The sequence below is a fragment of the Colius striatus genome, chromosome 2 (genome assembly GCF_028858725.1).
Source record: "Colius striatus isolate bColStr4 chromosome 2, bColStr4.1.hap1, whole genome shotgun sequence".
In the NCBI taxonomy this organism is placed as follows: domain Eukaryota; kingdom Metazoa; phylum Chordata; class Aves; order Coliiformes; family Coliidae; genus Colius; species Colius striatus.
In genome coordinates, this window is record NC_084760.1 from 109,110,246 (window position 1) to 109,137,034 (window position 26,789).

At 40.2% G+C, this 26,789-nt stretch overlaps 1 protein-coding gene across 2 annotated transcripts in view; it reads left to right on the forward strand.

The window, feature by feature from the left end:
- Positions 1-2,045: 2,045 nt before the first annotated feature.
- The window catches only part of SNX9 (sorting nexin 9), a 61,647-nt gene continuing 36,903 nt past the window's right edge, over positions 2,046-26,789 (forward strand). Inside the window, exons 1-4 of one of the 2 annotated variants that reach the window (XM_061989033.1) lie at positions 2,046-2,275; positions 22,843-22,929; positions 25,572-25,646; positions 26,591-26,713. In XM_061989033.1, the coding sequence (XP_061845017.1) occupies positions 2,264-2,275; positions 22,843-22,929; positions 25,572-25,646; positions 26,591-26,713 (297 nt within the window). In that variant the 5' untranslated portion in view covers positions 2,046-2,263. The remainder of the gene's footprint in view (positions 2,276-22,842; positions 22,930-25,571; positions 25,647-26,590; positions 26,714-26,789) is intronic. The other variant, XM_061989032.1, reaches the window with a different exon arrangement.

Below are 26,789 nucleotides of genomic sequence, written 5' to 3' on the forward strand. Positions count from 1 at the left end.
TTTCTTGTATGTCTAGTGCTAAGCAAACACCTAGTCTTAACTAACTAGAACTCAGCATGGTAGCAGAAAATGGACTAATGTAGAAAGTTTTGGAAATTTTAGGTTATTTCATTAGGTATTTGTTGGTATTTGGCCCTTTGTGTTAAGCAATAAAGCTTGAAGAAGAGATATGTTCATTTGCAATCCAAAGTGATTCTTAAGAATGTCCTTGTTAACACAAGACTTAATGGCAATTGATTACAAATAGTATTAGAAAGATCCCAGCAAAAATAATTTTCTCAGAACATTCACTCTGAAAGAAGTGTTAATGTTTCCTTCATTCCTCAAAGATGTCAAGCAAGACTTATTTTTAGGAGGACCTCACAGTGGAAAACTGTAAACTAAAGATTTTAAGCATATAGAGAGGCTGAATAAATCACGACTTTGTTCTTCATTCCCCACATGGCAAGCAGTGCTCTGTTAAAGCATACTGGTTAGCAGCTGTAGACTAAGTTTTTCTGGCAGTTGTTATGACTGCAAGTAAAAATGACACTGACTCAGGCTTAAGCAAAAGCCACTGGTTTACTTTAAATCACATAGCAAAACACAACATCTGGTGAAGGGATAGAGGGTCCTTCACATACCTGTGGGATGTCTAAACAAGACAATGCTGAGTCTCTTCGTTTCTACCCTTTTCATAAGATACTCAGGTCAAAACATACAATATTGGAAAGATTGTTAGCAAGATGGCATAAGAACAAGGTCCCTTATAACAGAGACAAAGACACCTTCACAGAGTTTTGCTACTAACAGTGGATGAAATACCAGTCTGGGAGGGACCACACAGCAAAACTGAGCCTTGATACCATATGTCAAAGGTGATATCATAAAGGATCATTTGTGGGCCACACACAAAGGCTTTACTTTAGATACTGCTGTTACTAAGAATAAAAAGTTGGAATAGCTGTATTTATTTGAATTCTGAAAAAGTTTAAGACTGCAGTAAAGGAGTTTGAAAACTTCTCAAGTTAATCAGTTTAATCACTGAAAAAGTGGTGGTAGCAGAACAACTAGCTTCCTCTTAACTCCTCATCCTCACTCTCAAGAGAAACTATTTCCATGGTGCTACTTAGAATTTTTTTCTCAGATTTATTTTTTCTCTTTTAATAAAACTGACTGGAAAACTGTGCCAATAGTAGAAGAGATGCTTGTAATTTCTACAGACAAGGACATGCAGATGTAAAGAGTTACATACCTTCCTAACAGCCTATCTGCCTCTTAGGACTCTTCTTGGTCATCCTGACAATTACACTATATATTTCCTTATAGAAAAAGGAAACGTCTCTAATTTCCAGATTAAACAACATACGTATACAGACAAGAAGTTGCACTTTTTGGGTGGTGCAGTACTTCGCACCGTCACTACCACTGAATTTTCCCATCCCCTACATTTTAGCCTCCCAGCACTCCTGCCCCAAAGGCTAGAAATCAAATGGCATCAAGGTTAGTTTTTGAGACAGTTGTAAAACACCTGACAGGAACACTACCTACCCTGACCAACTCCTTTATGTTGTTTTCTGCTGCTAGCAACTGCATACGCTAAGGCCGGGCTGAAACAGGAGGTCACACATCACACAGGGACGACACACATCCCACTAACAGCTGCAGTGGGGGCCGGGCCGAGGAAAGATTGCTTTCTTACGATACAGTTGCTTCGAAATTTCTGTTCAAAAGCAACTGAGGGACAGATAATGTCCTTCAGCTAGCCCATTTCCCCTCGTGAGCGGGAATTTGAGGGCAAACGCTGATTAAAGCACAGCGGAGCCGCTGAAGGCACGGGGGGTGGAGGAGAAGGTCTGCCCCTCATCCCCACCCCGCGCCACCGGGTACGGGCTAGTGCGACTCCTCGGGGCTCCCCGACGTCTCTTGGGTCTCTCCCTTCAGCCCTGACGGAGAGGCTGGGGACAAGCAGCCCCGCCACCGCCTGTGGGTGCGGTGCGGTGCTCTGCCGAGCCTAAGCAAGGGGCGGCCGCGGGGAGGGCGTGCAGGGGGTGTGGGGAGGGTGCACCGCCGGGAGTCTACATCAGCCCCCGCCTGCCGAGCGCCGGGGATTGCTGCTGAGCCGCCCAACGGCCCACAGGCGGCGGCGGCGGCGACTGGGGGACGCTGAGGAGGAGCCGCCTGCGCGGCCCAGCGGCGGCGGGCGGGCCGGACACACCGACCGAGCAGCCGCGGCCCGCGGCAGGCAGGGGACACCGGTAGCCCAGCCCGCACCGGCAGCGCCATGGCCACTAAGGTGAGCAGCCTCCTGCGCAGCCCGAGGGGTCGTGAGGCGGCTCCGGGGCGCCCCCTGTGCCGAGCCCCCCGGGCGCCGAGCAGGCCCCGCGGTAGCGGGCCACAGGGAGGGGAGGCCCCGGCGGGGGACGAGCTGCGTTTTGGGGGTCGGGGAAGGCAGTCCTCTCCCCGGGGCCTGCCCCTCGCCTCCGGCCGCGGGAGGGAGAGAAGGAGGGAAAGGGAGGAGGAGAGGGCCGCTCGCTGCCGCGGCGCCGCGCTCGGGCCTCGGCGCCGCTGCCAGGCGGGACGGAGGGCTCGGCGGGGTAGCGCCGGCTCCGGGACAGAGGAAAGTTGTTTCCTGCTTCATTTCTGCCCCGCCGTCTGCCTTCCTCACCCAGCCGCCCGCCCTGGGTTCTCCGGGCGCGACTGTAGAGCCGAAAAGCCGCTGGAGGCCGAGGGCTGCTGTTCACACAGCCCGGGCGCCCCTGCCCCTCTACCACCGTGCCCTGCGAATCGGGGCTGGCCGATAGACCGCGGCGGTGAGGGGAAAGGCCGCGGCCGCTGGCAGGCCCTGCCGCTCGGCCCTGGAACGGGGTGGCCCGGTTGCCCCGTCGGGCTGTGGACGGAGCGTCCCAGATGCCTCACCGCCCCCTCCCCCCCGCGCCCCCCGACCGCCGCGGCTGATGCGGACCCCCCTGGGTGGGTTCCAGGGGATCAATGTGTCGTGTCTCTTAGGGGAGCCCAAGGTGAGACCTGTTAATAGTAAGGTCTGATTTAAAGTAAAAACAATAAAAAGCAGGAAGTGAAATTATCTTGTTCAGTTCTTCAACAGTATCTGCTATTAAAGCAACAGTCAAAATTAGCCTATCCTATCTGAAACCGGTCTCTTTCTAGATTAGCAATATTTATTTACTATATTAGTTGATGAAAGTATCTCTGTGTAGGTGTGACATTAAGCAAATGACATCTGTAAGTTGTCTAAATATTGCGGAATTATTTGGTATTTAGACTAAATGCTTTGAGTCACTTGGTTCCATAAACTTGTTCAGCAGTTTAAAAACTTCCTTTTACTGAGTCAGTTCTCACTACAGCACACTATTTGTGTTGTGCCTCTCAGTACTGGAGGAATTCTGTTTCTTGAGCACATCAAGTTTAGTGTATAAGTAGCTGTGTCTGCATCCGTGTAAGGTGATAGTTACTCATGGTTAAGTAGACTTCTTTGGAAGCACAGAAAAAATGTTCTTTAGACTTCAAAATCACTAAGGCAGTTTAAGAAGTATGACTATAGTGAAATATGTTCTGTTGAGGTTTTAGAATATTGTTGCTGGAGTCAGTTTTAATATTGGTGGTTCCCACTGATTTGGGGGATGTGTGTGTGATTAACATGTAATCAACTTAACTACTGTAGGTGGCATAAAAAGTACTTCAGTGTACACATGTACTACATAATACACAGTGCTATGCCAAGCAGATACTGTACTAAACCAGTTTATTATTTCTCTCCTCACTTTGAGGTGCGGTATCCTGATGGGTTCTTTCATTCTGCGCTGAACACATGAAGACATTTTATTTATATGTTTGGAAACTTAATTTTTCTTTTCTTGAAGTATTTTTTTTTTGAGCCATTGTGGCCTCAGACTGAAGAGTGTATAATTTCTAATTTCATAACCAGGACTGGCTTGAAATCAGGTGGTGCAAGTTTTTTCATTCTACACATTACAAGTAAGCTATGGTAGTTTACTTTAACTTGAAGGATAAAAATGGGAAGTGATAGTCAGGAAAGACTTGATATTTTATTGTTACTATTTTGATATGCTGGTAACTGAGAGCAGCATGGAAGAGAAACTTCCTTTATTTTCTGTGAGTTTCATCCAGGAGATAGGTCCCCCTCTGCAAATTGCTGTGTTCTGGATTTTAATTTGTTAAACTTGTACAAATGTCAGCTATAGTAAAGGATACTTTTTTTTTTTTTAATAGTGTAAAGGAGTAACTGGCTCAAGAAACAGGTTTTAGGATCTTGGCCAGCTTACCAGTCACCATTTCAATTTTTAAAATAAATTTGGGATTTTAAATTGTAAACAAAATTCATACCTTCTGCATGTGCTCCTTCCAGAAGAGCCTGTTTTTAAAAGAAATATGCAAAGTGTATTTGTATTGTATGTGAAAAAATTAATAAAACTATAAACTACAGTTAGTCATCTGGAGTGTGAATTTCTCAAACTTTAATGCTGTCAAATCCTACATGGCTGGTAAGAGTGAGTGACAGGCCTGGTGATTAGCACTTCCTGAATTAATTGCTTTTTAACCTAGAACACACTTTCCAAGGTGGCTTGGGGGAAAGGATAATCTTAATTTGAATGCTTCCAGTTATAGAAAAACCTTGTATTTTTGGTTTTCTTAAAACACCATTAGAATCTAAATTTGCGTAGCTTCTATTTCTAGTTTTATCCTTTTGTCTACAGGATTTACTAATGCTTGTATTAAAGTGTTAGATTTCCTGAGGGGTGGGGGAGAAATAGAGGTTTCTTCCACAGCTAGCTTGTAAACTCTGGCTCACTTTGATAAACCACAGCAATGTAGGTTCCTGGAGTTTTCTAGCATGATGATGTGGTCTCTGGCTCTTCCCTTTACCTCTCAAACTCACTGGATTTCTTACTGAAATGTTAAAAGCTTTTAGGGGAAAAGTCTACTATTTTAATGCACAAAGGCCTTTACTGATGCTTTCCTAGTATATTTGTTAACTGGGGATTTAGTAGAGAGTCTTTTGTTGAAACAAGGTCAGGGGTGTCTGTAGGCCCTAAGTACTCTGGAGGCGATGTCTGATATATCTGGAATGGCAACAAATTAATTGAACAGAAACAGTAGACCCATTTTCTCCAGCTCTAGAGAGGTACAGTAGCTGGCAGTTTGCTCAGAGCTGATGGGTGGCAAAGTGGGGTGGGGGAGACTTTGATGGTGAAGGGTAAAAATATAAATGGGGAGTGGAGGATCTGAGAAATCTTGTGGCAGTTCTTTTGTTGGCTAGATCCTTACTGTAACTTGGCAGTGGATTTTGTGATTCCTTAAAGGCTTACTCAAGGTCATAAGCTCCAAAAACCGAAGCAAGTGAAAAAAAACCAAAACAAAACGTTTGTTTAGGGGATGCTAAATCCCAAAGTTGTACAGTAATTTAACTGAACCTGACTTCAGATGTAGGCAGTTTCAGGAATGCTACTGCATTAAGCTAAATACTTTAGTTTGGATGCTTCTTTTGGAAATAGTTGAGCTTACTGACTGTACATTGCAAAGGAAGGAAAAACGTACCTGAGCCTAAAAGCATAAAGCTTACAAAAAATTAAACATCTCAATCTGTGATAATTGCTTGCAAAAGCCACATGTTCTCGTTCTTCTATTTGTTGCTTCTTGACTTTGGCGTTTCCTCTTCTTTCCCCGCTAGAGTTTGCCAAGTCCCTGATTTACTCATGCCTTTTGTTTTTGAGCTTCATTCAATGGGGACAGCTAGAAACATCAGGAAGTAATATGTTGACTTTTAAATAATGTTTCTCTACCTCAGTCTAATTTTAGAGTTATTTCTTATTTTAAAGTGTAGACAAGTCCGTTTCTTGAAAAGGCAGATATTTTGCCATTTGTGAAGTCCTGATTTCAGAAGGAGGTGATGATGTTCAAAGAAGTTGATGGGTTATATATGTGCTGCTGGTCAAGACAGTGCCTCTGGAATCTGTGCTGCTAATGTGCAGTGAGGGCTTTAGTTTAGAAGTTGAAACCAGGAATTGATAAACTGTGATTTATAGGAGTAACACTGTTGAAGTTGGTGGCATTACTTTCCTAAGCTAGGTATTTTAGAAGGCAGATGTTGATAAGTTTGATGATGTTCGGCTCCTGTTAGTGTCAACAGCAGCAAATTTAACTTTCGAGGCACCTGTGTCCCACCATTATGTTTGTGATTGTACAATACTCTGTCTGCTTCAAGAACTCATTTGTCTGAGTCTGTTTGTAGGACTGGGCCCTTTTTTGTCTGAAGAAGTCCCATGAGATGAAAGCTTAGACTGAATATTTTGTTCCTAAAAAAAAGTATACCTTCGCAATCCTTCTAAAAAATGGAATTTTTGTTCAGAACCTTTTTTGTCCATCTAATCATGTTCTGTCATCTCTTGTGAATGTCACTAACTAGATATAGTTGAATTTAGTACAGCTCTTGTAGTTGTTTTGATTTATGTATCAAAATATCAGGAAGGAAAAAATAATACATTAGATATCAAATAAAGATTATTTTTCTTCCTTTAATATTTTTTTTTTTCATTCTCTGTTGCTCTTACTAGTGTAAGGCTCCCCTGAAGAAGTCTCACATTTTCCATTGTATCATCACAAAACTGTTTGCATTATAAATCAGGCAGAAACAATTCTTTGTTCTGATTTGCAGCTGGGCATTGAACCATCCCTCAGGGCTAAACCCTCCCAAACACCCTCATTTTGTCTTCTACAAGTCTGCCTTTTGTATTGTCATAACTTTGAAGGTAGACTTTTCTAGAAAATTGCATATTAAGATAATATTCAGTTAACGACTGTTAATACATCTGTGAGTTGGGATGAACTCCTACAATGCAGATGACTTAATAATCCATTCAGCTCGTTCCACAGTTTGAATTCAACAGAGCAAAACATAATACCAAGAGTGAGATCACGGTTGATTAATATATGTAGGATGTGATGGAACAAAAGTAATTAGGTCAAGTAATAATTTTAGTTATATGGTCTCAATCATATAAAAAGTTGATTGACTTTTGAGCTGTAGTTAAGTAGGTGTGAAAATACTTCCTGGGACTTGTTTCGTCTTGGTGATCTATTTCTTTTTAAGGGGCAACAGAATGTTTGAAAATGTTTGTTAATGCAAATTTACCACAGATTCCTGACCTCTTGATGGAATGAGATATTAGGATGAGCACAAGAGCTGATATGATCTTATTTTATTAAGAACCAGGTTTTCTGTTCTTTTGTCTTTCTGTCTGACCTTATGATCTTTCACAAGTTCAGTAATAAGTGGCTTATGTTACATTGCAGTAATTACTAGTGCAAGGCTTCTCATTTCTGTGTTGGGAAGCTGAAAAGCTGGAGGGGTTCTGTATGATGCTGTGCTTGTGTAATGATTCCTCTGACTCAGTTTTTCAAAGTTATTTTAAGCACTAGGCATTGAGTCATCAGAGACTCATTACCAGAGGTCATAATTTAAAATCATGATTACAGTAGCTAAAGAGGAGGAAGTCTGATATCAGACGTCATGAGCTTCATCTAGTTATATAGGCAAAGAAGGAGAGGTGGTGGAGCAGCCTTCTATGTTAGGGAGTGCCTTGGCTATCTAGAGGTCAATGATGGTGATGATAGGGTTGAGTGTTCATGGGTAAGAACCACACAGAAGGGCAACAAGGAGGATGACATGGTAGGAGTCTGTTATAGACCACCCAACCAGGATGAAGAGGTAGATGAAATATTCTATAGGCAGTTGGGAAAAATCTCAAGGTCCCTGGCCCTTGTTCTCGTGGGGGACTTCAGTTGATCTACTGGAAATACAACATAGCAGAAAGGAAGCAGTCCAGGAGGTTCCTGGAGTGTGTTGAAGATAACTTCCTCATGCAGCTGGTAAAGGAGCCAACGAGGGAAGGTGCCTTGCTCGAACTGGTGTTTGTAAACAGAGAAGGGCTTGTGGGAGATATGATGGTTGGAGGCCATCTTGGGCACAGGGATCATGAAGTGATTGAGTTCATGATCCTCAGAGAAGCAAGGAAGGGGGTCAGCAGAACTGCGGCCTCAGATTTTCAGAGGGCAGACTTTGACATATTTAGGAGGTTGGTTGCCACAGTCCCTTGGGAGGCAGCGCTGAAGGGCAAAGTAATCCAGGAAGGCTGGATGGGGTCCACTCAAGGGTGCTGAGGGATCTGGCAGAAGTGCTCACCAAGCCATTCTCCATCATCTACCAGCAGTCCTGGCTCACCAGGGAGATCCCAGTGGACTGGAGGATGGAAAATGTGACACCCATCTACAAGATGTGCTGGAAGGAAGTTCCTGGCAACTACAGGCCTCTCAGCCTTACCTTGCTGCTGGAGAAGGTTGTGGAACAGCTCATGTTGAGTGCCATCATAAGGCACATACAGAACAACCAAGAGTTCAGGCCCAATTAGTGTGGCTTTATGAAAGGCAGGTCCTGCTTGATCAACCTGATCTCCTATGACAAGGTGACTCCTATGACTTGCTTAGTGGATGAAGGAAAGGCTGTAGATGTGGTCTGCCTGGACTTTAGTAAAACTTTTGACACAATATCCCATAGCATCCTCCTAGAGGAAGTAGCCGCTCATGGCCTGGATGGATGTACTCTTTGTTGGGTGGAAAACTGTCAGGATGACTGGGCCCAGAGAGTGGTGGTGAATGGAGTTAGGTCCATTTGGTGATCAGTCACTAGTGGTGTTCCGCAGGGCTCAGTGTTAGGGACAATTGTGTTTAATATCTTTATCAGTGGTCTGGATGAGCAGATTGAGCACCCCTTCAGTAAGTTCACAGATGATACAAAGGTGGGTGGGAGTGTAGATCTGCTTAAAAGCAGGAAGGTTCTTCAGAGGGACCTGGACAAGCCAGTTGTATGAGGTTGAACAAGGCCAAGTTCCAGGTCCTGCACTTGGGCCACAACAACCCCATGCAATGCTATAGGCTTGGGTCAGAGGCTGGAAAGCTGCCTGATGGAAAAAGACCTGGGAATGTTAATCAACAGGCAGCTGAACATGAGCCAACAGTATGCCCAAGTGGCCAAGAAAGTCAATGGCAACCTGGCTTGTATCAGAAATAGTGTGACCAGCAAGACCAAGGAAGTGATTGCCCCCTTGCACTTGGTGCTGGTGAGGCTGCACCTTGAATACTGTTTTCAGTTCTGGGCCCTCCCTGCTAGAAAGACATTGAGGTGCTGAAGCATGGTCCACAGGCAGACAGCGAAGTTGGTGAAAGGTCTGGAGCACAAGTCTGATGAGGAGTAGCTGAGGGAGCTGGGGATGTTTAGCCTAGAGAAGAGGTGGCTGAGGGGAGATCTGAAAGCTCTCTACAACTCCCTTTCAGGGAGTTGTAGTGTGATGGGAATTGGTCTCTTTTCCTAAGTAACAAGCGATAAGATGAGAAAAAATGGCCTCAAGTTGCACGAGGAGAGCTTTAGATTGAACATTAGGAAGATCTTTTTAACTGAGTTTTTAGACACCAGTGCAGGCTGCCCAGGAATGTGCTAAAGTTCCCATTCCTGGTAATACTTAAAAGCTATGTAGATGAGGTGCTGAGGGACATGGTTTAGTGGTGGGCTTGGCAGTGATAGATTAGCGGCTGGACTTAATGACCTTAAAGGTCTTTTCCAACCAAAACAATTCTATGATTCAGCAATTCATGTATTCAGTCTAGTAGAATTTCTCAATATATCAGCATTATTTCAGCACCAAATCTTTAAAGCTCATTGTGACTTTGTAAAAAAACAAACAACAACAAAAAAAAATGTACTCTATTCTTTCAAGGTTTTCCTCTATGAATTGTCTTCCTCTTTTAGAACCTCAGATTTTCTGGTCTTGAAAAAGCTCCTGAAATATTAAATACCCACATATTCTTCCTTATTTGATTAGGAGATCTGGCAAATTTTAGAGTTTACAGAGATTAGAAAGAGAAAACTAGATGAGATCTTTGCTGGTTTAAATATATGACTTTTACTCCTGTATTAAATTTTCAAGCAATTGCAACATTGATGGTGTTGGTAGCAGTCTTGCAAAACATTACAAAATCAAGTAATAGAGACTCTAAAATAGTGAGTGGGATTTTTTTGTTTGTTTGTTTGGTTTTTTTCAGCCAGCATTGCAGCTGGACAGATTAATGTTTCCCTGTCTGGAATTATTTCAGGTAAATAACTATTGTAGCATTCAGCATTTAAAGATAAACCTTTTCTGTTTCACAGTGTGTTTCACTATTAATTACGAGGTCTTTCAAATTCACTTAAATTCTCAGAGGGGGCAAAAATTAGAGCTTGTGCTTTTACTTTCTGCAGTTATATTTCTGCTTTCTCTGCTTTATAATTGGGAAGGAGTTTCCCAAGTAACACGAAGTTCAAAAACCAAAGCAGTTTTGTGGTAGTCCAATAAACAAAATTTAAGTTCTATTGAAGAGAATGCCTATTTTTTTAATATATCTTTCCATATTGCTCACTAGAAAATTAAATTTAAGCTCTGAGCCTTTTGTTTTGTTTTCCAAAGCAGTTTTTGAACTTCATATAGGTAAGAAATCTCTGTCAAAGAAAAAAAGTCTTAGGACCAGCATCATTTAAGTTTGACAATTCTCTATGAGACCCACAACAAGAGAAGAAGGGCATGAGGGCCAACTCTTCTTGTACGGAGCTACCTTTATGCTGGCTGACCCAGCTGTTGTGTATTTGCAAGGGGACAGTCAGGAGATGGTGTGATATGAAGGGCACATGAACTATCCTGGGCACCATTAGTAAGTGTGCTGGGTAAAGTCAAACCAGCGACTCTGAACACATGAGCGTTTTTTTTACCAATTAAAAACTGTAATTTCTTCCTATATTTTAGAACAACTCTTCCCCTGGGCCCCACCCCTTGAAGGAAACTAGTGTAAAGGAGGGGTTTCCACTGTGCAAAATAGGTGGTTGGAAGGAGGAGGAGGCGGTGGTAGGAAGGTAATATGCAGTGCAGCTTGAGGGTGGTCCCTTGGGAGTCCAAGCAAAACAGCTGCTTCTGGGGCTGGGCAGCCATGTCTGACCTGGGGTTTCTGCAAGTGGGACTTGCCCAGATGAAATAATTCAGTTCTGCTCTTGTAAAAAGTGGGACTGGAGTATAACTGGTTGATGGGCATTTTCTTAAGACTTATCATTGTGCTGCTGACTTCTGCTCAGAGTTGCCATCTGCTCCTCCTTGGCAAGAGGACTGTTGTGCTTTTATTTTGTGTATTCATATGGTATCTCTGTTTATACACAGTAGGTCTTGGACTTGCTTTGCTTTTCCCAGCCTTCTGAGACTGCAGCTCTCGATGTTCAGAGCAAAAATAAGTTGTCCTCTCTGTTCTAGTTGAATTCAAGCAAAGTGTTTGTTTTGTTGGCTGATACAACAAAATGACTATTTTTCGTGGACAATTATAAAAATTATTTTAGGATCGCTTTAAACTGGTTCTCCTGTGTGAGGAATTTCTTTTCTTTGCCATGATTTTTTACATGATTGTACTGGCAATTTCCAAAACAAATATGATTTATATAAGGCTATTAGATTTATTGTTCCTACTAGTTCTGATATAATTCCTGGGATTCCTTAGAGAGCTTATACAGTTCATCTTTTTGCAGCAGTAAGGCAATAACTGAAGAGACACTTCATTTTGTCCTAAAACTTCATCAGATTTGAGAATTGAGCTTAAAAATGTTCAGTGGAGGAAATAAAACACTTTGGATGGATAGGTGTTAAGTTTTAATTCAGTAATTGAGCACTACAATAACATGATAATATGATGTAATTAGTACTTAAACTAGTTACAGCAGTTCTTTCAGCAGTACTGTAATTTCCCTGTATTTGTCATCTGAAAATGGTTGTTTATGGAATACAAAATTAAGCATCTTCCGTGCTTCAAATAACTAGACTGTATTCTTGCAAGTTTGTATATGGTTGTTGAATTGAAATTTTTATATCAACAGCTCAGTTGCTTTCTGTCAAGCTGCCAAATTTGCTTGTATTTCTGCAAATTCAACAGTTTAAACTTTCTTTTATGATGTCTTTGATGCTTTCTCTCATAAAGTTTGCTGGCACAAGAGAGGTTTGTGATGTCCAATTTAAATCAGTTCCTAGGTGATGGAAGATGGAGATTTGCAGAGGAGAAACTTTAAATACTGTATAACTTAATTCAATTCTGTTGTTAATTATCTCTCTTTTTTAATGTCTGTCCTGTTTTGGTTTGGGGGTTATTTTTTGGACTGCAAGTGGGATAGAGCATTACTGCCAACATGCACACTGCATTAAGCTGCAGGTGAGTAATGTCCAGTTGGAGTGCTGGGCCAGGTCTAATGACTCTACTTTGCTTATTTGAGCTGCTGTTTGATGTGTCCAATTGATTAATTTACAGGGTCTTGTACTTTTTTATGCTGTTAACAGCAAAGCCTAAAATTACTGTAGGCTTGGGTGCATTAGAACCCATAAAACCTGAACTTTGAGCATTTCTAGAGTAAAGAAGCTTCATCTGATAAAGTGAGAGTACATTTATGTTGGTATAATAATTTCTTTAGTAAAAGTAAAGATAGAAATTGTTCAGATGTTGAGCTTTCATGTAGCAGTGTTTCTAAAAAGGACAAAGAAATCCCGGAACCTATCCCAGAGTGGTGAGGGTTGGAAAAGACCTCTAGAGATCATCTAGTCCAGCTCGCCTCAGGAATGCATCTGGGGGATTTTGAAAATCTGCAGAGAAGGAGACTCCACGCCCTCCCTGGGCAGCCTGTGCCAGGGCTCCCTCACCCTCACAGGAAAGTTTTTCCTTAAGTGGAACTTTCTGTGTTCCAGCTTTTATCCTGACACTACAGAAAAAAGCATTTCCCCGTCCCCTCGACATACATCTTTTAAATACTTGTAAGTATTAATGAAGTCCCTCCTCAGTCTTCTCCAGGCCAAACAGGCCCAGTTCCAGTTTCTACAGCCTTTCCTCATAAGAAAGGTGCTCCGGTCCCCTGGTCATCTTGGTGGCCCTGTGCTGGACTCTCTCCAGAAGTTTTCTGTCCCTCTTGAGCTGGCAGCCCAAAACTGAACACAGGACTCCAGATGAGGCCTCACCAGGGCAGAATAGAGGGGGAGGAGGACTCCCTCGACCTACTGGTCACACTCTTCTTGATGTACCCCAGAATGCCATTGGCCTTCTTGGCCACAAGAGCACTTTGCTGGCTCATGTTTAGTTTGCTATCATTCTAGAATATTTTCATATTTAGTTTATTATCAACCTGAACTCCCAGGTCTAATACTATCTGTATTACTCCAGGTCTAATATCTGTATATTAATATATTTGTTAATGTTGTTTACTCAGCTAGTAGAATTTAGCAGAATTCCATATTGAGGATCTGTTCTGTTGCACTTTAGATTCCTTCCCAGCTGTCTGGCTAGCATGCTGTTGAGCACTTGTTATCCTGTTAATATTACCAGTGCTTGGGACATCAAAGTATAGTACAACTAATCCATTCTGTATTTTACTTTCAAGTTTTATTTGAAGTAGAATCATTGTAACATGCAGGTATTTTGCTTTGCTAGTTCTTCTTTTACTTCTAGAGTGGCCTGTGCAGCTGGTGCATGTAAATGTGCAACCTGTTAAGTATGGTGAGTTTGAAAAGGCTTGAAGTTCATGAGATAACCGTAGTGGAACTTTGCGTTTCTCCAGTTACTGGGATAATTACTCTTTTTTTTTTTTTTTCCCCTAGTCTCTGCTGTCACAGAGAGTCATTATTGTTGTGATTACAAGCTGTTTTAATGAGTAGGTCACAATGTGGCAATTTTTCTGATGAATGCTGCATGCTTTTCCTGAAACCTTCATCTCTTACTGCCCTTGTTCTTTAGGGGCAAGACTGTGAGTGTACAATACTGATTGCCCTGATGTTTCAGACAAACATCAGGGGACCTGGCCCAACAGGCTTCTGAAACACACAGTTAAATATTGTTTCAGCAAACAGTTGCAAGTGTTGCAGTTTGATTTCAGAGACACACTAATGATTAATCTGGAGATTTTAATCATGCTTGAGATAAACACGTCCTGCCTAACATCCGTAAATATGAACCCATGCTCTACTTGCTGCAATTGTATGTCTTGGTGGAGCTGGAATTAATCTTAATTTTGAAATTGTTTAGTCCCCAGTATGTTTGGGGACCTGGAATAGGTTGGTATTCAGAAAGGAAAATATGGGGAACTTCGGGCATGTGGAGTAATGCAGTAAATTGGTTCCAAAAAAGGTCTTCTGATACCATTGGAGCTTCACACTCACTTTGCAGTACATTGTTAGTAACTTATAACTGGTTTATAAGTCACGTTTTAAACAGGAAAAAAACTTCAGATGCTTAACAGAACCGAAAGCTCAGATGTTATTCACAGGAGTATCTGAGTCAGTAATTGAGATATTTCTAAATCTCGTGGGCATCTTGCCGTTTTTTCTGCAGCTGAATGTCCCTTGCTCTGTATTGCATGGGTGCAGGGGGATTCTGTTATTTGGTTTGGCAATGCTCCATAAATAAGTTTGTACGAACACCAGAAAAGGTGACCAGGCACCTCTTTTAGTAGTGCATGATGGTACTTTTGAAAGTATCAGCATTTGAATGCTGCTTTTTAAGCTCCTGAGCTGTTTATAGACAATACACAGCATTGAAAATTCTTAAACACTGTTGTAAACCTGGAAAATATCACAGTTTCTCTTTCATTTTTTCATGTTCTGTAGCAGTGGCTACCTACCCACCTGATTTGCATGTGAAGAAGCTGTAATGTTTAAATGCTTTAAGATTTTAAGACCTTTTACATTCTAACTCTTTTAAGAGATCTAAGTCTTGTAACCTTGTAACTGCATCAATAACTTTTAGTCCTAGATACATGAGCTGAACAAGAGGCTTTCAGATGTGTAGGAATTCACTCAAATATAAGTTCTGGGGGTGTGTGCTGACTGTAATGCTGTCCAGGAGTGCACTGAAATGCACTCTGCAACTCTTCTCTGTGGTCTTTGGGCAACCTGTGCTGATGGTTGCTTAGAGCTAGACAGCTATAAAGAAGTATTTGTGTAAATCAGAAATAAGATATAACCAAAAATGATCTGGACTAGTCTGAACAGCTTTCAGGTCTTTCCTGACCAAAAAATTGTTTTCAGCAAGATGATCATTCTATGATTCTATGATTAAGTCCTGTGTGGCGAATCTGAAGAGCTAATGTGTTTATAAATTCTGAAGAACCATCTGTCCTCACCAAGGAAAGCCTGAGTTGCTGAAAAGGCTAAGACATTGTCTTTATTACTAAAGAAAACATTTCCAAGTCTCTTTAACACTTAAACTTATCTAGTCATTTTTTTTTCTCAGATAAAATTATACAGGAATGGTATCAAGGTAAGCTTACCACACTTCTTGTTCTAAAAATGCTAGTCATTTAAGCCACATGTGTGTTGGTGGGGGTTCAGTATTTAACTACCATCCCTTAGCCTGTAAACACTTAAAATGTTTGTGCTTCTTGGAAACTCATCATGCTTTGACCATTTTCTTGCAGCGGGAGGTAGGCCTTTTAATCCAGTGTGAATGTGTAATTAAATACCTGCCTGAAGTATTATAGCTTCTAGGCTGAAGAGGAGCTATCTTCTCTGTGTCTCCTCTGTCTGCAAGCATATTTTTATTAGCAGAAAGAAATGATGCAAGTCCTTGTTTCTTAGCTTTTTATCTGTATTTAATTTGCTTCTAATGTGCTTATAGTCAGTGATGCTGGCTTGAAATGACTAGCCACAGGCTATTGAACTTTAAGTAGAGTTGAAAAATTGCCCAGGAGAAAGTGAGCCAACAGGTCACGAGACACATTTTTAATCTGAATTTGTAGATTAATGTGAGGATTCTTAATGCTAGTGAGGGAACTTGGAGTAATAGTGTGACCTCTCTTAGTCCTGAAGTGGAGTTCTTTTGAACTTAGTTTCACTTTTGGGATGTTTGTTTTAATTCTGATGTTGCTGAAAGAAAAAAAAAAAGAAAAAGGTTATGTTAGAAAAGAAATGTAAAACTGAAGAGAGGTTCTTATTACACAAGTGAATTTTACTTTTTACTTATTAAATAAAAGCATAGTATAAAACCAATTTGGAAAAGTGGTTCCATTTCTTCAGGTGAGTAGGCTGGAGTTTTTTTTTCTAGGCAGATGTTGTTGAGCACATACCTACCTAGCACTATACAAGCAATATACATTTTCTTCATTTACTCTGTATTAGTTAAAAAGATAAGTATAGGAATCTCTTTTTTCTTTGTAATGAATCTTTATCACTTTAACTGGCAGTTTCTGGAATAACTTGTAATCTCTTGAATTCTTCATGTAAGGCTTCTGTAGGAATCTGTCTCAGAAGACAGTGTCCCTTTTGCTTTCATCTTCAGGTTTTTGTTTGCTTCTTGTATCTTAGGGGAGTGCCTGTAGGAACATGAGTAGAGATTTCTTTACTGTAGGTAGGACAAGGAAGTAGCTGCCTTTCCATGCTGAGAGGTGTAGGTACTTGAAGTGTTGCTTGATATTTCTGCATTGGTTATTTAAATGTACACTTTTCCTAGCAGTCTGTGACAGTTATGAATGAAGGAAGTGAAGTGAAGAGGTGCTTTTCTTGTGTGTGTGTCAAATTGTATCCTCAGATGTTGCAGCTGGTGCAGTGAAAATCTACCCAGTCTTTGAGTACTTGCTAGTGTTTGGATGAGCTTTGGATTTCAGGATAAAGGGTGGGGGAGAGGTGCAATGTATCTAAATGATAGCCACAATGTTAGTGTCCTCAGTGCACTGAGGTGGAAACGGGGAGGACTCCTATCTATTGTTTATGAAGCAGTTTTCTTACTGTTTTTCTGAGCTCTTTGGACACTTCTAAACTTTTTGCAGTACCCTTAGTAATATCCGCAGTGGGACTTCCCATGTGTTTGGCTTGCTCAGAGTTTTTCCAAAGATGCTTTGATTGAAACATGGCAACTTAAGTAGTCTGTGACTGGTGAAATGAAACAGTGGTTAACCTGTAATTTAGAGCCTCCCCTATCCTGTGTCATCTCTGTAGCACTGACACAGTGAAGACAGCCATGGGTTTAATGCTGACTCCAGCTGATAACAAGTCAGATGTCTTACAGTTGTGCTAAGCAGTAAACTACCTAAAAAACCAATATCAGACAGTAATCATAGGGCAAATTGCTGTGAAAGATCAAACAGCACAGAACAGAAAATGCAGAACTCATCTCAAGCCTTTTGTTTGCAGAGTTTTGCCATGGTCAGATGCTAGATTAAATGCTTCAGAACCACTTTCAGATGTAATCAAAAGATGATGGCAATTTCTGAGCTGATTTGTTTGCAGCTAGATTTTTGTCTTTGTTCTTTTCTTTCTACTTTCTCAATTTTTCCAGTTCTGGAATCCCAGCCTGTGTCCCAGATATATTAGTGCTATTTTGTTCTCTTAAAACTGCTCTTTAGAATTAGTATTTTATTTCCAAAAGCAATACCTGTGTGAAAAGCAATTCTGAAAATAAAAAACCCCAACAAAAAAAAAAAATCTCCCCCAAAAATGTAGCCAAACAAAAACCTCAAAGCCACATCCATCTATATTTTAATAGAGAATGAATAAAATAAAGTCTGAGAAGACAGAAATGCTTCTTATTTGTCATGTGTTTCTAGGTGTGATAAACATATTCCTTATCAGTGTTTCACAAGCAGCTGGTTTCAAAGGCTTATGTTTGCTAGACGTACTGAGGAATATTTGTCCTAACTGATGCAGTTTTTGGAGCAAACCTTTCTGAAGCTTATTCATTACAGAAATATCACTGGAGTTACTTGAGGTGACCAAAAGCATTTTATTGTTCATTCTGGCTTAAGCTGCTGTCCTAGTCTGCTTACTATCAAAGTTATTTCAAACTTAAGGACTTAGCAAGGACTTTTCTTCACAAGCACCCAACAAAATCAAAACCAAAAGAACCCACATGCACCACCCCTCTCCCCCAAAAAAACCCCAAACAACAAACAACCCCAACCTCTGATGCTAATGATTAACTTATTTTTTAAAAATCATTTTGCTAGGCTTTCCAAATTATGGTTACTGCTCTCTAGTGGGATGCAGGTTTCTTTGAAAAGATTTGTCTACCCCATTTACTTCCCAAAACAGACATGGAATTTGATTCTCTTTCTGTGACTCTGGGAACTGTTGCTACCAACAGTAGGACAGGAAACTGGTGGTGAAGCGTGAACATGGAAGATGTTGACTTTGTTGCTGGTGTAATACAGTGGTTTTCTTTCTGAGAAAGTGGCACCAAGCAAATTGAACCTGTAAATCCTTATCCATTTAGAAGAGCTGGATGACTGAAACACTGAACTGCTGAAGCACTAACTACTAAAAGGAAGGCATGCATTTATTATGGAAATTTAATGCTATGAATGAACCTTTTATGGGTATTTCCTTTGTATTATCTGCCACTGGCAGCTGTTGAAGAGAAGCAGTTGTGGTACAAGTTTCCTAAACTTTAACACATGGCTGAAACAGATCAGTCTGTCATAACATAGTGAAGTCATATCTGTAAGGAAAGGTGTGTCCAATTTTTGTGTGGCTTCTGCAGTTTTAGTGCTATAAAGCATACTTGCGTTGTAATGCAGCAGGAAGTATAGCATTACACAAACATTTTGCTGCAAAAGAGTGAACTTAGAGCAATTGCTGGTTTTTGTTTATGTTGGTCATTAATCATTCTTATCAATAGAGGTTTGTTTAGACAGGGAAGCTATTGTAAAAGCTGCTGTGAGCACAGGTGATGTGCTTTGGCTTTTAGCCTATATGCCCATGGCCTGTGAGAAATGTACATTGGTTCCATTGTCCTACTTCTCCATCAAAGAGATAGCCTGCTGCAGTTGATCTGTAACGTGGGCAAGTATGTGCCTGTGCACATCAGGATGGTCACACTTGGGAGTAAGTTGCTCCTCCATCTGAGCCAAGTATCTCTTGAATGAAACATCTTGGAAAACACAGTTGCTTCTGTAGCTTTATCACCTCTTAGAAGATTCTGGGGGAAATAGAGAGGATCCAGTGCATGAGGATGTCTGAAGATCTTGGATACTCTTCTAGTAACTTGGTGTAGTGATAAGGTAATCCTTCATTGGAATTTTGTTTTAAAGGCTTTTGTTAGTCAACTTCCTTGCCACTTAATTTACACTAAGTCTTGACATGCTGACAGGTATACTTGCTTAGTCTTATATCTGCTAGCTGAAAAAAATTGGTAAATCATAGAATTGTTATGGTTGGAAAAGGTTGCATAGATGAAGTACTGAGAGATATGGTTTAATGATGGGTTTGGCAGCATGAGGTGACTGGTTGGACTTGATGATCTTAAAGGTCACAGAATCGTTACAGTTGGAAAAGACCTTTAAGACCATAGAGTCCAACTAGTCACCTCACGCTGCCAAGCCCATCACTAAACGAAACGATATCCTCATGCCCTTGCTTTTTTTTTTCCCTCTTGGTTTTTAATATTTTGTGAAGAAGGGGAAGGTACTCAACTCAGATAGACATAAGTAATAGAGAAAAGCTACGTCTGCTTCAAGCCTGCAAAGGAAGAATACTTTTCAGTATGAAGAATCCTTTTTGTTTTAATGTGCTTAAGCATGATTACTATTATACTAAAAAAATATAGTAATAGTGATTGATTGGAGTGATTGATTAACAGTTCTTATTTTATATATTTGCAGTACTCTGTAAATGAAGCAATGGCCTGTATTTCACTCATAAAGCCTTTCAATATCTGCAGGTCCTGTGTTCCTTGGATTATTTGATCCTTTTACATAAAATTAAAAGTAACTATGAAGTACAACATTTATTGTAACAAGTCTCGTTTTTTTTAAACCTGTGGTTTGAAGTAGTTGCCTTTGTGGTGTTCATTCTGTGATCTTTTGAATTTGTCAGATGTTTTAATTTTAAAATATACAAAATTTATGTAAGCTTAGACCTAATATTTGATGCATGTATTGCAGTGCCCAGGAGCTAAAATCCTTCCTTGTTAAATGCTTTCTTCATGCCCATATGCTACTTTGCATAATTGGCAAAGATGTAAAGCCATAACTGCTATTTGGATGTAATATTTGTGGCCATAAAGTAGGGAAAAGTTCATTGCAAAACCCATCATTTTTCTTTTTATAATATTTTGGAATCCACTGTAAAAAACTTAAATAGGATTGGGGCTAATGCCTCTGACCAAAGACAGGCTAGTGGGTTTTCAGTTGTTAACTATAAACTGAATTTGACAGAAAACATTTAGTCACTTAGTTTCACTTACTTTGGAATTGGGTGAGTTTATACTACTTTTCCTGTTAAATCTCAACAGTAGGAAGGTGGTGTTAAAGCTTACTTGCCAGGAGTTCTTAGGGACCTAATTCCTAAACTAGGCAAATGAGCCCAGAAACGCAGGCGAAGTGAAGAGTACTAGGGGGGAAAAAAAAAAGTATTTGAGACATCAATACATGGATCAGGTTGCAGATGTACCTCAAATGCTTAATTCTCCATAAAAACCGATTTCTGTAGCATTGAGAACATTTTTTTCTTTTAAATTTTTGATTTCTTAAACTGAAGTAAGGGAAAAATTATTAGGTGGTTGTATTTCCTGCCTCCTCACCTCTTGGGAGTTTTTTAAACTTCTTTAGCAACTTTTGAAACAGGTGTTCAACATGGGTGAATAGATAGGCTTTCTCACAAAGACTTTATTAAATTTGATGTATGTCTTTCCTTCTGTACGAGATGAACACTTGCAGACTTTTCTGAATAATTTTATTTCCCTGCTACATTTGGAGAACCTTTCTCTGGAGGCAGCCCAGGGGGCTCCAGAGCTTTCTTTCCTTTTGAAGGGGAAGAGCTAAGGAACCTATATAGGGTCTGCAAAGACTGCTACTCTCAAGAACCAGCCCTGCACGTGTCTATATGTGTAAGCAAATTACAGTAAGCCTAAATTCAGTAATCACAGAAACACAAGGGTTGGAAGTGACCTCGAAAGATCATCTAGTCCAACTCCCCTGCTAAAGCAGGTCCACCTAGATCAGGCTGCACAGAAGCATGTCCACAGGAGTTTTGAAAACCTCCAGAGGAGACTCCACACTCTCCCTGGGCAGCCTATTCCAGTGCTCCATCACCCTTACAGTAAAATAGTTTTTCCTTATGTTGGTAACCTGCTGTAAGAAGGACATGTTCAACACCATCTACTGCTGATGACAGGAGAGGCCTAAAGGATGGCACTTTTTACACCCCTATTTAAAGTATTCTTGTGTTTCAAAAGCTAAACTGCTTCTCTTCAGTTTGATTTTTTAGGAAAGTAAGACAGCTTATTCTTATATTTGCTTGAAGGCCTCATTTTCTGCTGCAAAGAAAGCAGTGTTATTGAAAACAGTTTTTTCTTCATCTTGATTTTGCACAGCATAATCTGAAAGTGATGAAAGCTTTAGTTCCAAGGGATAAGCTTTCATGCAAGGAAGCATTCTGAGGGCTTGGGTCACATGGTTTTCTGCAGTGTTGTTCTTCTCTAGTGGAGAAGACCAGGTGTTTGATTTGTGGTGCACATGGTTCAGGTTCAACTTTGTCAGCTGATCTACAACATATGTGTCTTTTCTCTGCTCTGTTTCTATTTACACTGAAGTAAAGTATCTCTTGACCAGTCAGAAGTATTTACACATGATATTCATGAAATAAAAATGTGGGGGAGGGAAGTTGGTCCTGTTCTTTGATACTTCAGCATTACCATCAATCAGATAAAAGAATTATTTCTAGGGCATGTGGTTAACATAAAGGTTTCAGGTGTAAATAATAAGGCTTTTCTCTTTTGTAAGTTCTACTAGTGTGATGAGTTTCCTTTCAAGAGAAGAGAAGCTTAGATAAAGTGTTTATTATGGTCAGGTTTAAAGTTTATCTAACATGCCACTCTAAATGGAAAGCCAAAACTTTTATTCTAGATCTTCCTTTAACAGTCAAAGGGAAAATACCTGTGGTTTCTCTCTGCATCTGTTTTGGTGGTTTGTTCTCTGTTAAATTCTTTCCTGATGTAAAAGTAGAGAAAGCTCTCAGGAATTACAAAGGGGCTATATTTAGTTCATCACAACAAAAAGATGCTTGGGAATATAATCTTAGGCCATATCACAACTCCTTTCTGTAACGAAGCAGAACTGGTCTTTAAATGTTAGACAACTTAGTGTTTCAAACATAACAGTGTATTAGCAGTTAGTACACAGCAAACCTTTTGTGTGTGTAAATACTTAAAAATTAGGTTAGTTTTGTTTTTTCTCCCCTTACTGTGCCAATATGCAGCAGGCCTGCTCTCACTGTGCATTTACATAGTTCCTTCTGCATACAAACACTCTCAAAATGTAATTTTACGTATTATTTATCTGCAATTTCTTGGTTTTAATTTTTTCTGAATTGCTTGCTCTATGAAATGGTTCCCTTTACCCAAATTGGACTTGGAATGTGTCTTTTAGAAAAAAAAAAAAATTAATTGGATTGTTTGCTGAAGGAAGATGCCATTCCTTCTTCCCCTGAAAGAAAGTTTTACAGGTAGTTCTGGAAATGGAAGAGGACAGTCAGTCTTTAACCTGTGAATCCTCCTGGAAAATAATTGTCTTCTCTAACAAGGTCCACAGGGGATTTTCATCTTGTGAAGTTTGTGTTTAGTGTTCAATTTGGAGTTCAAACTTAGGAAATGTTAGCTATCTATATGCTGAGTTGCTCTCATCCAGCCTTACCCCACTTACTTTTTTCTGCTACTTAAGATAAGCTTTGCTGATACTTCCTTCGTTGATTCTTCTAAATAAGCTGGAAGGCTCACTGCTATGTTCTTTTTCACATACAGGCTCGTGTTATGTATGATTTTGCTGCTGAGCCTGGAAACAACGAGCTGACTGTCAGTGAAGGGGAGATCATCATAATTACCAACCCGGTAAGAAAACTGAAATGTAAGCAAGTGTTCAGTGCACTTTCCTGACCTGTTGCTGGCAGATGGAAGAAGAAAGGTGCCAGGAAACATCTGAAAGCCATGCCTACCCTTGCCTGAAGAATTAACAAATAAATTAAATGCAAAGAATTTTCTAATGGTTTTGTAGAAACAAATGCAATGAGTGGTTTTGGAGGACAGAGGCCCTCTCAGGTTGTGCCTACACCCTTAAGAATTTGCTTTGCTTTATTCCCTTTTAAGCAGTGCTGAGTGCCAAGGCAGAGGAAGGAGCTACTGACAGTGACACACTTAACATCTGAATGCGTTGTCTTTTTTTCTGTGTCTAACGTTCCATGATTTGTGTATATGTTATCTTTCAGGTGTTTGCTGCTTTCATTTAAATTTGGTATGTCAGCTCCCTTCTCAGTTTTGAGTTTCCTAATTGATGACTTCAGCATTCCAAGTTTGTTCTGAGAACTTGTGGCAAAATTTGTTGCTAAAATTGTGTGTACTTCCATAATTAAAGCAATATGGACAAGGTACAGGGAAGGAGTGGTGAAACTGCTATAGTAGTACTGCCAGGGAGCTCTTAGTTATTTGAGCACTGACATGTAATTTGCATGTGCAGTTTGAATTTGAGTGTGCTTTTATTGTCCTGTATAATTCTTACCCTGAGTAACAAGGTTAGTGTTAGTTCAATCTGCTTTTGTTTTTTGTGTAATGATACTAGCACAAGCTGCCCAGGGAGGGTGTGGAGCCTCCTTCCTTGGAGGCCTTCAAGACCCACCTGGATGTGTTCCTGATCTAGGTGGACCTGCTTTGGCAGGGGGGTTAGACTAGATGATCTCTAAAGGTACCTTCCAACCCCTACCATTCTATGATTTTGTGATATGGGTCAGTGAATAAATTATCCTTTTAAAACACATGCAAACGAAAAAAATTACTGATCTTGATGCCAGGTTTTGTTTATCTGGATGTACAGGAAACAAAGGTTTTGCAGAATAAACTGGCTCTTTGAAAAGCCTAATCATATCTAATCCTCATAATTATTAGTTCCACTGACCTTAAATATTTGAAGCAGATATCTACTAGAACCAGCAGCTTCTTGGATAGTGTGCCATGCAGTTGCAGAAGTAAGTTTTAAAATGAGTTCAAGTGTTTAATGCCATTTTGCCAAAGTAGGACTAAATAGTTTACCGTTTTTAAGCTAGTTCTTGAACAAAACATCTGTTTGTTAAGGCAATGTAATTGAAACCAAATAAAACTTTATTTTATGCTGTCCATGATTAAACCGTGGAATAGATTGCCACAAGGGCTCTTGGTCTTTTTTGGTATGGGAAGTTTAGACAGCAATAGGATAAGTCATGAAAACTTGTTGATGTGCAGTGGTGCAGATATGATTTACAGCTCAAAACGTAATTACTTTTGCAGTTTAACCAAGCTAGTTGAATTCATAATCCGAGATATCTAGTTGTTTCTGTGTTCATAGAATCGTAGAATGGTAGGGTTGGAAGGGACCTTTAGAGATCATCTAGTCCAAACCCCCTGCAGAAGTAGGTTCACCTAGATCAGGTTGCATAGGAACATGTCCAGGCGGGTCTTGAAGACGTCCAAGGAAGGAGTTCTTGAGTGTAAGCTTTTAGGTATGTAAGGAAAACCAAATGAGAGTTTGTTATTTCAATAAGTGATTGATCCTTACTGTTTAAAACCTTTAATATGTAAGTAGACTTCTTACTATGTGTAGGATTACACAAAAATTCCAAGTGAAAGAATGAAATTGTGAATAAACAAATACATCTATTTAAAAACAATTTCAAAACCCCATGAAATTCAGTAATTGCTGTCTAGCATACATGGTTCTAATTTTCAGCTGTGTGTTGACTTGAGTAACTGTGTTCAAGGAACGGCTTGATTTAAAACAGAACTGGCTTATTCCAGATAATGGTATTCTGAAGTTGACTTTATTTAACTGCAAAGGTCTGCAAAGGTAGTGTATGTAGAATATATATTTTTAATGAAAACAGAAGCAAGAATTGGATGGCCCACTGAGATCCCAGCTGAGCTGTTCTTTCCAAACTAATATCACAAGACCCACCTCTGAAATTAAATGTAAACTAGAAAGAGTATCCAGATCTTGCATAGTGTGTGCCTCTCAATCTTTAGATTATCCTTAATATTTTTGTGGGTTATAGCTCCCACTCATCACACACTTCTGCACCTTCAATAAGCGAAGCTGCAGTTTTACAAATGCTATCAATCACTTAATTCCTTGTTTCTTTATAATGCGTTGATTAAAATTATTGCTTTGGAATTGTCACACTAATAGCTGTGTTTTGGTACAGTCTGTATCCAGGCATTGACTGGAGTTTCCAAAATGGTCAGAAATGCTGAAAATTAACCTTTTTACCCCCTCATGCTTGTTAAATCTAAAGTCCATAGTAGCTGTGTGACACAAGCACAGTCTGTGTTCTGTTTAAATGAGTATCTGCTGCTTCAGCAGATTTAAGTTAGTTTGTTCATGGTCATACAATCATAACTGTATTTTGAACATGGTATTTGACAGCAAGACAGTGATTCCTCTCAAGCTGTTCAAAGTATGCTGTGGGATCCATCTAGCAAAATTATTTCCATATTATTCCTTCTTTCAGGATGTCGGTGGAGGCTGGTTAGAAGGAAAAAACAGCCAAGGTGAGAGAGGACTGGTTCCAACAGATTATGTTGAGGTAAGTGACTACACTACTCTGCACTAATAAAGCAGAACTACTGAAAAGGCGAACCTTTGCTTGTTGATCAGACTGTAATACTCAAACATAAAACTTCCAAACTTTAACCTTGGAATACATAATCTTATTGTAGCCAGCTGGCTTGGAGACCATTGCAAGCATGCTGTCCAGAGCTGCTGTGCAGCAGGAGATTGTTGGCAGTAAACACTGGTGATCTGTAGAACGTGAGCTATTTTGAGCCTGCTTGTGGTTTTGAGGGTCTCATGATCCAGTAATTATTTTGTTTTCCTGCCTGAAGGTAGATAAGGAAGTGAAAAGGAGTAATGCAAATTTATCCTGTTGTTGATGTGATTGATTTGACACAGACTCATAAATCTCTGTAATGGAACGCCATTTCTGGTGCTCAAGATATGGAATCCCAAATCCAGGGACTACTCAGCTTATCTTTCTGACCATTGCTGTATCTCCAGTGTGTGTTGATCTGCTCTTTGTTTAAAGAATGTTTAAAGTCTCAATGAAAAGACTGGAACCCAGTTCATTCTGGGAGGGCCCAGTGTCTGTATGTCTGCACATTGCCAGTTAGGTGAAGACTCTGGCTGTAATTCCTGCAGCTCCTTCTTAATGCATTTACCTGTCTTCATTCCACAGCATTATTTTTCTTAAATTAAAAAATAGGGCAGGGAGTGGGCAGGGAACACGATGATGATGGCTCACATGACCTTACACTGTTATAATGCAAACCAATTCCATCTGTTGTGGAAGGAAATCCTCCAGATTATCACATCAGTTTCTTGTAAAGGGTGCTGTTGAATTTGGATTCAAAAAGAATACATGCAACCATCTTAAATTCTAGTGACAGGAATGTCAGGATGATTATATACAATAAACAGCATAATTTGGTTAATGGAAGCTTCAATCATCTTTTACAACGTTTTCCATTTCAGATTATAACTGAAGGTGCAAAAGATGGAATTAGCTGTGGTAACTCATTAGCTGACCAAGCCTTTTTTGATTCTCTTTCTTCAAGTACAGCTCAGACCAACTCTGCTGCAAAAAGCAATAATCAGGTATGTCTCAGGGTTTTTAAGGCACAGTGGGCAGATACAGCAAATTTTGTTGACACAACTGCTTGAATTTGTCAGT